The 12,931-nt window shown below is 39.1% G+C and overlaps 1 protein-coding gene across 1 annotated transcript in view; it reads right to left on the reverse strand.

Moving 5' to 3' along the window:
• Positions 1 to 1,337: 1,337 nt before the first annotated feature.
• The window catches only part of LOC135480465 (ATP-binding cassette sub-family A member 2-like), a 39,341-nt gene continuing 27,747 nt past the window's right edge, over positions 1,338 to 12,931 (reverse strand). Inside the window, exons 33-45 of the mRNA XM_064760303.1 lie at positions 11,570 to 11,717; positions 10,752 to 10,875; positions 9,977 to 10,109; positions 8,969 to 9,089; positions 8,341 to 8,412; positions 7,858 to 7,964; positions 6,678 to 6,819; positions 5,558 to 5,692; positions 4,572 to 4,675; positions 3,684 to 3,888; positions 3,053 to 3,187; positions 2,280 to 2,462; positions 1,338 to 1,497 (exon numbers count right to left, since the gene is read on the reverse strand). Of these exons, the coding sequence (XP_064616373.1) occupies positions 1,465 to 1,497; positions 2,280 to 2,462; positions 3,053 to 3,187; positions 3,684 to 3,888; positions 4,572 to 4,675; positions 5,558 to 5,692; positions 6,678 to 6,819; positions 7,858 to 7,964; positions 8,341 to 8,412; positions 8,969 to 9,089; positions 9,977 to 10,109; positions 10,752 to 10,875; positions 11,570 to 11,717 (1,642 nt within the window). The 3' untranslated portion in view covers positions 1,338 to 1,464. The remainder of the gene's footprint in view (positions 1,498 to 2,279; positions 2,463 to 3,052; positions 3,188 to 3,683; positions 3,889 to 4,571; positions 4,676 to 5,557; positions 5,693 to 6,677; positions 6,820 to 7,857; positions 7,965 to 8,340; positions 8,413 to 8,968; positions 9,090 to 9,976; positions 10,110 to 10,751; positions 10,876 to 11,569; positions 11,718 to 12,931) is intronic.

The following is a 12,931-nucleotide window of genomic DNA, read 5'->3' on the forward strand; positions in this document are numbered from 1 at the left end:
GTATACTATACATAAACCAGCACTTTAATTTATTCGTTTTTCAAGTAAACTGTATTTCAACGCGTCCACCCTTTGCCCTTGTAACATGAGACACATACTATTGCGTTTTTTAAGCGTGACATTCACGAGTTGTGGATGAAGCAACTCAACGCTTGCCTATCAAGCTTTGCTTCACTGTGTTGATTCAGTGGCAATGTGCAACGTACATGTATAATGAAGTAGCACAAGCATGTAACAAAGTAGCAAATACATGTAGCACAGCATGGGAACACCATGTAACACATGCTAATGCACTACTAAGGTCATCACAAACACTAAATCCTCGGCAAAGCATCATGCACAAATTGCACCTGTAAAAAGTATGGTGCCACCACTGCACAAGATGTAGCAACGTCAGATTTGCTTTTTGAGCGTTTGTGCTGCATCAATGTACAGAAAGCAGGAGCAGCCATGTGCTGTTTGTACAGTCGCACTTGGATGACATGGATGACAAGGACTACCACCGTGTCACACAACATAGCACAAAAATAGCACTGCCACATAGAATTCACACTTTTGGCAGCAACATACTAGAAGTGGCAATTAGTGTATACGTGTATGTGTAAAATCACATTGAGGAAAAAAATATCATATCTATGTGATAGCAATGAAATGATTGCCACACTTTGGCAACATCAGGATTATGATCAAGCGGCAATTTTTTCAATAAATTGCCTATCACACACATATTCGGCTGCCTTCACACCTGTCGTAGCACTTTGCTGGGTAGTAGGTCGATTTGTGTAGTTTGAGGCCTATGTAGTTCACACTAAATATGGCCATTAATCCAGGCAGAGTCTCAGCTGTCAGTATCAAATAAGATACATAATCCAAGCAGAGCGCAGCCAGTGAAGAAAGATCCTCTGATGGTGTACTGTATTATACAGAGTGATGTCACTACTGGTATCAAACATGGTTGTTAAAATGAACACAGCCTGTACTGTCAGTGTTAAATATGGTGGATAATCCGAGCACAGTAAGTTCTGAAATATCCCAGCAAAGGCGGAGCTGTTTACTGTCAGCACCAAAGATGGTTGATAAATCCAAGGCAAGCCATCATCATCAAATATGGAGGATAATCCAGGTTGAGCTGTTACTGCAACCATCCAAGATGGTGGACACTCCAGGCACAGATGTAACGGTCAGTATCACATATGGAAAACAATACAGGTCAAGTTGTCAGTATCAAAGATGGTGCTTAATCCAAGCTGAGATATCACTATCACACTCAAAAATGGTGGAAAATTAAAGCCGAGACAATACTGTCAGCATGAAATATGGAGGGTAATCCAAGCAGTTACCGTCAGCTTCAAATATGGCGGTTCAGCCAACCAGAGCGTTCACAGTAGGTTATGAATATGCAACAGTTGATATCCTGGTCACGTGTTATAAAATAGAGCTCTAAGCTTTCTCTGCTTGGATTCTCTATACTTCCTCCATGTTGAACGACAGGTGGGTCTGTAAGAGAAAAACAGGGGGACAAATGAATCTGTGCATGAATTGGCTGTCCACCAAGATTCGTTACTAAATGAATGTCTGGGGTTTAGCGATATCGTGGCCAGAAATCACCCAAAACTGGAATTTACATGCGACTCATTGAAAACTCTTTACTTCTCATGTCTGAATTTTTTCCACAAATGCTATTTGTAATAAGTTTGAATAAATGAAAAACAAATAAATAATAATAAATGATAAATGAATGTGTAGTGAAACATGCATTCTAGATATACGGTAAAAGCAGGACATGTTCCCTTAGCAGTCTGAACCTTCAGAATAATAGTCAAATTCCAAAAGAGTTTAAAAAACAACCACATTTTTCTCGAAACAGCCCAAAACTCAAACTTGATCTGTAATTTGTCAAGGTGAGGCCAAGTACCAAGTTTCAATTCAATCTAACAAGTCTGGAAAACTGCCCAAGATCAGAACAAAAACAACCATTATCATCTCAAAAATGTCCTGAAAGTCAAACCTGACCTGTAAGTCATAATGATAAGGCAATATTTCAAGTTTTATTTTAATACAATGACCTGTTTCAAAGAAATGTGCGAAACAGTGATTTGTGACAGACGGATGGATGGATGCACAAACAGACCAAGTGTAAACCCGTAATCCTATCTCCTACCAGTACGGGTCTCACAAATGCATATTAAGGGTGGACAGTTAGGTAAATATGTATTAACCCTTCTTTCACTGCTATCAGCTAACCCCCAATCATCAGAGCCAATGGCCACTAATATTACCTGTGATGTGTCAAAGGTGGCATCAAAGGCATCGTATTCCTCCTCCAGGTCCTGCTCTGTAATGGGGCGCTCCCTGGGTGCCTCTTGTGACGCTCTTCTGGGGGGAACGTCCAGAAGGTCAGCTCCCGAATCTGCTGCTTCTCTCACAATCTCAGCTTGCTGAGACACAAAGTTGATAAACACCTGTAGGAAGAAATCAACAACCCGGTGTTCTTAATTAGTGGAATATTTCAACAACGCTTGCAGTAGTATTATATATTTGATGGTTTTTCTACATGGAAAGAGGAAATAACCAATTTCACCTGATTTGTAGAAATGTACATAAACTATCAAGATTTTTCAGTAATTACATGCAGCAAACAACAATTCCTATACCATTCATAAGAATATCACCAGTTTTACTCTCTTTTTAATTTTGCTCCTTAGCTCAAAAGACTGATGTTTGGTCTATAATAAAGACGTTATTGAATACTTACAGGTTGATGTGTCTGCATGCAAAAATAAAACCCATCCACATTAGCCTGTATTCATTTAATAACTTATAACAATACCCATCAGCAGCAAGAACATGTTGCTGCTGTCCTAAATCTAATTGTGATGAAATATTGCTGCTCCAACTGCTTTGTGTTCCAAGTTACTTCGAACCAAAAAGCACCAATTGTTTATACTGATAGACAAAGGCTCACTACTTATGCAACAGGAGAGAACAGCTCCCACTCAACAAATGGATGGACAGATGAACGGATAACAGCACCCCCAGACACTATACTCACGTTGTCCAGTGTATTCTGACTAACGGAGTAGTCCTCTACTGGCAGGTCACTGCGAGCTTCCTCTAGCTTACTGAACACATAGGATAGCTGTATGGGGGATTTTAGCTCAAACTGTAAGATGTTGTGATGCTCATCCTGAAAAACATAAATACATCTTGTAACCTTTTTCTTGTTGTTTCAGGCCATACTTAAAAAATTTTCTTTATACAATGGTAGTCTGCTTAGGGGAGGAATTCTGAGTGCCTGGAGTAAACCACAGACATTTGGCAAGTTAATGACAAACTTTCCCATGGGCGACATGCAGGCCTGTACACCAAATCGGTGGAAGATTAGTGGACTTCAACAAATGTCGAACACGAACAGTGATCAGTAACTGTCCAATGCCAGTTTTGAACCCACTCCTTTTGTGTCCTCCAGATTAAAAGGCAGGCACCTTAACGGCTCAACCATAGATGCTCCCACATTTTTGCAATAAATTAAAAAATGAAAAGAAATCAGACATTTCTTTTTTTTCTGTCTTTTCTAGCAGAGCGGTTTACACAAAAAAGCACATCAATAAAACCACACAACAACAACAACAACGTATAGTGAAGATATCTCGCACATCAACTTTCCATCAACATGAACATACCTTCAGCACTGCCTCAGGAAAATGCCTCTCTATAAAGCGCTTGACCTGGAACAGTGACCTGTCATAATCAGGGCCTTGGAGTCGCAGTCCCATCGTGTAGCCATCTCCATATTTATTCTTCAGGTGCTGTGCACTGCCCAAACACTGGAAGCGACCATTGACCATGATGGCTAGCCTGGTGCATAACGCCTCGCACTCCTCCATGCTGAAGAGTGAAAACAAGGGAGGTCAGAATGTTCCATGAAGTCTAACCTGTTTTTAAAGTGTAAACCTTTATTTATTGTTTAACTGGTGTTATACGCTGCTCTCAAGGATTTTTTACTTATGCAACGGTAGTGGGAGGGAGCAAACCTAATGGAAATCCACAATCATTAGCAGTTTGCTGGCAGGCCTTCCCACAAAGGGATGTATTTCCCCTGTCTAAAGCAATGAGGCCAAAATTTGTTCATGTTTTTAAGGCTGACAAATTGCTAGCAAACTGGTAACGTAGTATTTGCGTATTACAAGACAACAATGCTAAGTCCAGCTTGGACCTGAGTTGTCATGCAGGAAAAAGCAGCCAATTTAACACAAAGCACTTCAGTAACTGAAATTGATGGATATGAACCTATTTTGTCAAATTCATATTTTGGCACGAAGCCTTTAGAACAGATCAGAATGAAAATGCATTGGTAAATCTACCAATTTGTATTTTAATCCCTCCACAATTTTTTTCTTATTTCTTTGAAAACAGTAAAATAACATGAACAAGAGGCAGTTGTCTCCAGGTAATATTCTCAGAAGTATTGACTTGGTGACTGATGGAGAGACTAACCGCACTGCTTACATGTTCTCAGAATTCATTGTGTGCACAGATATTAAGATTGACAGACTAAGTGACCTGTTTACCTGTGAGACGTGAGGACAATAGACTTGCCCTCTTTGATCAGCCTAAGAATGATGTCCCAGAGGAATCGTCTGGAATGAGGGTCCATGCCCGTCGTAGGCTCATCCTGTCACAGAAACAGAACACATACGTTAGTGGCCAGTTTCACTGAGGTTTACTACGGTGTACAAATAACTGGAAAATAACAGGTTTACTACGGTGTACAAATAACTGGCAAATAACAGATTTACTACAGTGTACAAATAACTGGCAAATAACAGGTTTACTACGGTGTACAAATAACTGGCAAATAACAGGTTTACTACGGTGTACAAATAACTGGCAAATAACAGGTTTACTACAGTGTACAAATAACTGGCAAATAACAGGTTTACTACGGTGTACAAATAACTGGCAAATAACAGGTTTACTACGGTGTACAAATAACTGGCAAATAACAGATTTACTACAGTGTACAAATAACTGGCAAATAACAGGTTTACTACGGTGTACAAATAACTGGCAAATAACAGGTTTACTACGGTGTACAAATAACTGGCAAATAACAGGTTTACTACTGTGTACAAATAACTGGCAAATAACAAACTCAAATAGAAAATGGCTAAAGCTCTATAAAGTGACGTTGACTTAAAAAAATGTCTGAAGAACTGACTTGTGACTAAATACTTCTTGGGCCTGACTTATAAAATGCAAAAGGATGGATTCCCATGGGCGAAACTTTAAAAGTAATCCACGGAATTGGTTGATTTTCGAAAGTGATCCACCGAATTGGCTGGTTTTCAAAAGTGATTGACAGAATTGGCTGGTTTTCAAAAGTGATCCTCAGATTTGTGGTTTTTGAAACTGATCCAATATTACATAAAATGAGCCTGAAGCATGAAATAATTTAAACATAGATGAAGTCAAAAAGCTTCATGGAGAGTGTAACCATCTTGACTTGCACTGGTTTAAATTTCAGTAATTTCATTAGCTTTGCGCTGGTCCTCACCAGGAAGATGACAGGAGGTTGACCAATCAGAGCGATGGCTGTGGACAGCTTCCTCTTGTTTCCACCACTGTATGTTCCTGAAGGCTTGTCAGCATACCTCATCAGGCATAACTTGTTCAGGGCCCAGTCTACCACCTGAAGAATAAGGGCATTTCAAGGTCATTTTGAGAAAATGAAGCATGTAGTGATTTTTTTTTTTTTTTTTTGATTGGTGTTTTACGCCGTACTCAAGAATATTTCACTTATACGACGGCGGCCAGCATTATGGTGGGTGGAAACCGGGCACAGCCCGGGGGAAACCCACGACCATCCGCAGGTTGCTGACAGACCTTCTCACGTACGGCCGGAGAGGAAGCCAGCATGAGTTGGACTTGAACTCACAGCGACCGCATTGGTGAGAGACTTCTGGGTCATTACGCTGTGCTAGCGCTTTAACCGACTGAGCCACGGAGGCCCCCAGCATGTAGTGTGCAAGCAACATAATTACATTGGCCTACAACACATTGGGGCACGAAAACAAGCTATAATAGGCAGCCTTTCAAGAAAGTTTACTAAAATCTTTTCTTTCCCTTTTTTTTTTGAATGAGCCTTGAATACAAGTTTGCTAAAAAAAGAAAATGGACCAACTTTCAAGGTTCACATTTACACCCATGAAGCTATCTGTTTGACCTTGGGTGCTACCTATGCAACCCCTGAAGATTGACTGACTGAATACCCCCACCACCACTTCCATCCCATCCCCACACCCCCCTCCCCCCTCCCCCCCCCAATCACCCTGGGACTAAAATTTCACCTTTGACTATGTTGCACATTTTGCCGGATTCCGACAATTCCACTGATCTAAGAAAAGAGTTTTGAGGATTGTTTGGAAGATATGACGATATCCTACTGGAAAATGCAAATTTTCCAAAATTTACAAAAAAAGCAACAAAAGTAATATTTATGATATTTACTTGCTTGTAAATATGCACTTTTTGGAGCAAATGTTTTAGGACATTCACCATACCTAAGAATCCTGACAGGCTACCTGTCTCATTAATGAAGACACCTTTGTACATGTCCCATCAATGAAGCTACAGGAGGGTTGCCTGACCCCTACTCCCATCCCCCAGGGACTTACCTGCCGTTCATCTTTGGGTGGTATCCCTCTGAGGCGTGAATACAGCTGGAGGTGTTCTCGTGCCGTGAGCTGGTCATACAGAGCATCAAACTGAGGGCAGTAGCCAATGTTCTGTTGGACCTTCAGCAGGTCACCAGTCACACTATGCAAAACAACAACAGGATAAGGCTCTTAAATCATTCTTACATTTATCTAATATCAAAACCAAAATGTGTGCACACACCTATTTCGCATTATCTGATTATGATTTAAACGTAATTTGCAACAGATTTTTGATTTTGAAAAAGTGGATAATTTTGCTTTTTCACAATACATAAATTTACATTGCCAGCTTATCTTTTATTAAGAGAAATGCTAGAATTAGCTGCACAAACTCTATATACTGAATGGTCAAACGACACCAAGTGGTTCTATTGACATTTCCTTTGCAGTGAACACATGTATACTATTGGAATTGCAATCCAGTGAATGATGTGACATGTCAATGAATGACAGCAGTGAATTCAAGTTAACCAGCAAGTACAAACTTCAGGTCATATTTCTCAAAACCAACAATGACTCATTTATATCACAGAAAAGAAACCTGTATTTCTCACCTGTATCGATTAAGAGAGGAATCTCCACTTGCAAGATAGATGTCATCTGTGAATTAACGCCTGGCCTACTCACCTGTATCTATTAAGCCAGGCATCTCCACCCGTGGGATGAATGTCATCTGTGAATTAACATGTGGCCTACTCACCTGTATCTATTACCCCAGGCATCTCCACCTGTAGGACAAATGTCATCTGTGAATTAGCACCTGGTCTACTTACCTGTATCTATTAAGCCAGGCATCTCCACCTGTGGGATGAATGTCATCTGTGAATTAACACATGGCCTACTCACCTGTATCTATTAAGCCAGGCATCTCCACCTGTAGGAGAGATGTCATCTGTGAATTAACACCTGGCCTACTTACCTGTATCTATTAAGCCAGGCATCTCCACCTGTAGGGCAAATGTCATCTGTGAATTAGCACCTGGCCTACTTACCTGTATCTATTAAGCCAGGCATCTCCACCTGTGGGACGAATGTCATCTGTGAATTAGCATGTGGCCTACTCACCTGTATCTATTAAGCCAGGCATCTCCACCTGTGGGACGAATGTCATCTGTGAATTAACACATGGCCTACTCACCTGTATCTATTAAGCCAGGCATCTCCACCTGTGGGACGAATGTCACCTGTCAACATCTTAAAAGCTGTCGTCTTCCCTGCACCATTCACTCCCAGAAGGCCAAAGCACTGGAAACAGAAGAGTGAATGGGTAACACCATTTTAAAAAATGACTGACTTCCACATGTGTCGGACATCAGATGCAGATCATGGCCTGCCACAGAATTCCTGTGATCTTGGAACTAATCAAAAAGCTACCTGGCAGGAATAAGGTTGCAAATTTAGCTTTGAATTTTTAAAATCTAGAATCATATTTTATAGGTTAGATTATTCATAGGTGTAAAATGCAAAACGCTTGAATGTTAATAGTACAGAAAAACTGATCATTAAACAACATTTAAACATTTAAATGGAGACATAGTCCAGACAAAAATGAGAATCCAAACTTTAATGCTGAATGTATCATCAGCTTCGACAAGAATTTGGTAATAAGAAGCTTTCTTACCTCTCCCTCTGGCACTCCCAGACACAGCCGATCGACTGCCAACTTACGGCCCAACTTCCTGGTTTTGTACACCTGTTAAGGTCAAATTATCAGACTGATACATACAGGTTAACACCAACACCTGGCTTGACTGACCAAGCAAGGTCAAGACTGACTACTGGCCAAAGCCTGGAACAACTAACAACTGTTATGTTGAGACATTTATTTATTTTTTGGATTGGAGCTTTATGCCATACTCAGGAGTATTTCACTTATAGAGTAGCAGCCAGCAATATGGTGGGAGAAAATCAGGCGATCCATGGAACTGGCTGGTTTTAGGGAAACCCACAACCATCTGCAGCCCTCTAAAGAAGCTTGGAACAACCAACATCAGAATCATGTACAGTTTGAACGTTTTCCGTCATGCTTGGTTTCTGAGTGAGTGCTTGTGGTTTAACGTTGTACTGCTAGGTTTTTGGTACTGGCAGTTAAAATTTTGACATATGAAGATAACGCTTCTGAGGTGCTCTAGATTTCAATCTCTTGAAACTAGAAATAACCTTTGAAATTGTTTTTCAAATTCTAAATTGCGTCAAAATTGGTTTGTTGTAATGGATCCATCAAGGCCTTCCATGTCCTCATCCCTTACCTTGGTGATATTCTCCAGTCTGATCAGGTCATGTCTGCCACTTCCCCTCATGACCCTCTTCCTCTCAGCAGCCACATCCCCATCCTCATCCTGTACTGTCATTGGTGACCACGACTTTTGTCTGTACCAATATAGTAAATAGTAACAGTCAATACAGAAACATCATAAGAAAGACGAAAGGTTACAACGGCTCTTGTCAAAGCAATCTATTTGTTCGTGCAAAGGATTACAAACCCCTGATTAATGATGATCAAATGTTTTAATCCAGATTTTACAAGCTAAATAAGCCATGTACTTAAGCTGCCCAGCAAGTTTGTCCGGTAAATGTAACAGCTCATCCTCACATAATAACTGTAGGAAGAGATGCATTGACAAGGTAATGATTACATAATAGACAGTCAGACAGACAGACAGACACACAGGCTCACAGACAACCTGACTGCAGCATGGCTGGTCACCCAGATGGCAGCAATACACATCACTCACTCTGATTGTGTGTTTGTCTCAGTCATTTGCCTACCACCTAGCATCCCCTAATGTTAGTCATAGCTAATTATAGCAAGCCAGGCAAGGTTATAGAAAGACAGACACTCACAGACAACTTGACTGCTACATTTCTGAGGCATTATATGCCTGTGGCAAAAAAAAAAAGTATGTTCAAATAATTACGGTAAATAACCTAAAATTTCGGCCAAAAAAAGGCACATAAACTTGATTATATATTACTTTTAGTGCTGAAATTTACATTTTTCCAGTAGAAAATCAAACTACCTTTCAAACAAAAATTAAAAAAAACCTTTCTACCATTAATAAAACCCTCAGAATCAGGCAAAATTTTAGGTCATTTCTTGTATATTTACATTTTGGTGCATGATAATGCAACAGTATTATTCATCAATAATGCAGAATTATATTCACATTGGAAGAGAAAGTATTCTGTTTCTTAATTAGAATACTTAATTACTACATTAAGAAGCAGTACAGCTAGCTGTACCTGCCTGTCCTTACCTGCGCCTAATGAAGAAGCGCTGCTCCAAAAGGATGGTGATGATGAAGAAAACCAGGCCCATCACTCCCATTGCAACAAGATTCCTGCCTGTCAGATCCCACTGGAATGGTGACTGGATCTGGTTGTACTGACCTGTCAACAACAACAAAATCTTGTCAAAACCAAGAACTTCAAGAACATCAATATTTGTCAACAAATCCTGTCAACAACACTAATAATACTTGTCAAGACCAAGAACATCTGTTACCAAGAACTTCTATGATCAAGAACATCCATATGTTTTTAATAAATCAAAAACTCCAAAACGGCAACAACAATAATAATACATGTCAAAAAGTATAACAAACAACAACTGTCAACAACAACAATTCTCAACAAAAATAGCTGTCGATAAAACATCTCAACAACAAGATGTGTCAACAGCAACAATGCACTTGTCAACACCAGCAAGAACTGTCAATAAGAAGACGCTCTGCCATGAATGAAGTTTATTCAACATAGTACTACATTGTCAACATTTAAATGAGCAATTAATCTATTCTTTTTCCAGCCAAATAAATATAATAGTTTATATCATTATAATATAATAAAAACAATCAACTGTGCATTCAATTTACCAAGAATTCAAAATATTGAATCTTTCAGAAAACAGGGTTTCCAAGATTTACAAAACCTTGTAATCTTAATAAAGAGGCTTTGAAAACTGATCATTTTTTTTATAACTAGTGCTGCAAAAATTGTTGCTTTGCAAGGACTCTTAAGTGAATGACTTACCAGTTTTAAAGAAGAAATCATTCTTGTACTCGTTGAACCCTAAATCCATGAGACCTCTGCCCAGGCAGTAGTTAGGGAACAGCAGGAAAACGTTTTTCAGGTTCTGATGTACAGCATCCAAATCCTGTATCAGAGTGGTTAGATAAAGTTACCATTTTCTTTTAACATTCTTTTAATGTTGTACTAAAGCCACTTAATAATTAAAGAGTATTTGATTACATTTTAAACGTGGAGCTTAAATATTCAGTTTGATTAATTTATTTATTTATTTGATTGTTGTACTTTCATCAATGTTCTACATGCATAGGTATTTTCCCAACTATTCAACAAACATGCAGCTTTGCAAAGAATTCAAAGGTTATTTGCTAATCTCAAGGACTTCTATAACTCTATGAATAAGACACACCTTGCAAGTAGCAGATCACATCAATTTTGGGAAGGCATTTCTAACATATTCTAACTTTATTCATACATTTATTCATTTAACTTGTGTTTTTACACTACACTCAAGAACATTTCACTTATACGACGGTGCATGGAGAAAAATGGGTAGGGCTGGCGGAAACCCTCGACTATCCGCAGGTTGCTAGCATTATTTGCACAGTCATCTGATTTTATTTATTTATGTATTTATTTATTTGACTTGTGTTTCACACCATACTTATATGTATTAGTTTTACGACTGAAGGAAACCATAGTGTTCTGATTATAAATCCACAAAGCTTTGGCAAATAACTTATACACTTCCCCACACGTGACACACATATATTAGAGGAAGGACTATCAATTGTGCATTCAGACAACAATGTATAGTATACCTTATTGTAAGAAAAAATCTCTAAGAGGAAACTGCAGATGACACAAGTGATGCCAGTGAAGAGGTTGATGACAATGAGGAAGATGTAGGCCGTGCTTGGCTCCTTGAACACAAATGAGGCTGGATACATCATAGGTGTCATGGACCACCTGCAACAACAACAACAACATGCATGAAGAGTCAGTGCACATGTACCAGAGTTCATATCCTAATTCTCCCCAATGAATGCCTCACAATGCAAGCCAGTGGAAAACAGTACTTTCGCTTACCACAGATGATCTGCACATGATCTGCAGAGGTTCTGAGTGACAATGAGGCATTGATTGATTTTTTGACTGGTGTTAATAATGATCGACACACTAAAGAAGTTTTCACTTCCTGTATTTCATCAAAGTTCAGAATTTCTCAAGTATCACATTTTGCTGACTGATTAAGTTTAATTAATTTCTTATGAGAAAATTTTAATGTTGGCACTGAAAGTAGACATAGGTTTACCTTTAAAGCCTTTATGTACTTCTGGAAGTGCATTTTTCATCCCAAATTTTGAGTAAAATAGGGTGTATATAACAGCAGTTAAGTTTACTAATGCACACAAACCAAAATGCTTGGAGTCAACGAGTCCCACTAGATTCTGGACAACCTTCCTGACTTAAAGCTACAGCCCCAGTAGCTGAAGAGCCTGGCAGTTGCAGTGATCCATTGATACACATGTAACCATTGATACACATGTAACCATTGATACACATGTAACCATCTGATAGAGTGGCACTCCTACTAAAGTTCCACAGAACATCTACAGGTACACATGCAACAAAGAACTGAAAGTGAGGAATCTTTTTACCAATCCTCAACAAAAGTTAAAAAAAACCCTTGAACTGCAAAGCTGTTTTAGCCGGGGTCCACGTCGTTCGTTGTCGTATGTATAGCTGTACAGTTTCAAATGGGAGACAGCTCAAACTATATCTAAATGCACAACAACATTAGGAAGTCACTGACAGTCATTCTGCATTGACATAGCAGAAACGGGCAAGTCAACAGATACTATATCTGTCTAGATGCCATCTAACTCCATGTTAAGCAATGGGATTAATATATATATATCTCAAAAATTGGTGTTGTCATTTAGACGCTTCTAATGAGAAAACTATTGATCGTAGCTCAAATCCATTAGCACCTTACTAAAAGAGCACGTCTTTAGTTACAATTTGGAGCAAGTTTCAGAAACCATATTTCTCGAGTTACAGACCATTGAAATTACATAATTTAAATTTAGTTTTTTTGACTATATCTTAAAAAGTTACTGAGACAAAAAATAAAAGCTGGTTAAGAATCAGCAGCCCGATATACACCAGAATACTTAAAG

This window comes from Liolophura sinensis, chromosome 13 (assembly GCF_032854445.1).
Source record: "Liolophura sinensis isolate JHLJ2023 chromosome 13, CUHK_Ljap_v2, whole genome shotgun sequence".
Lineage (NCBI taxonomy): Eukaryota > Metazoa > Mollusca > Polyplacophora > Chitonida > Chitonidae > Liolophura > Liolophura sinensis.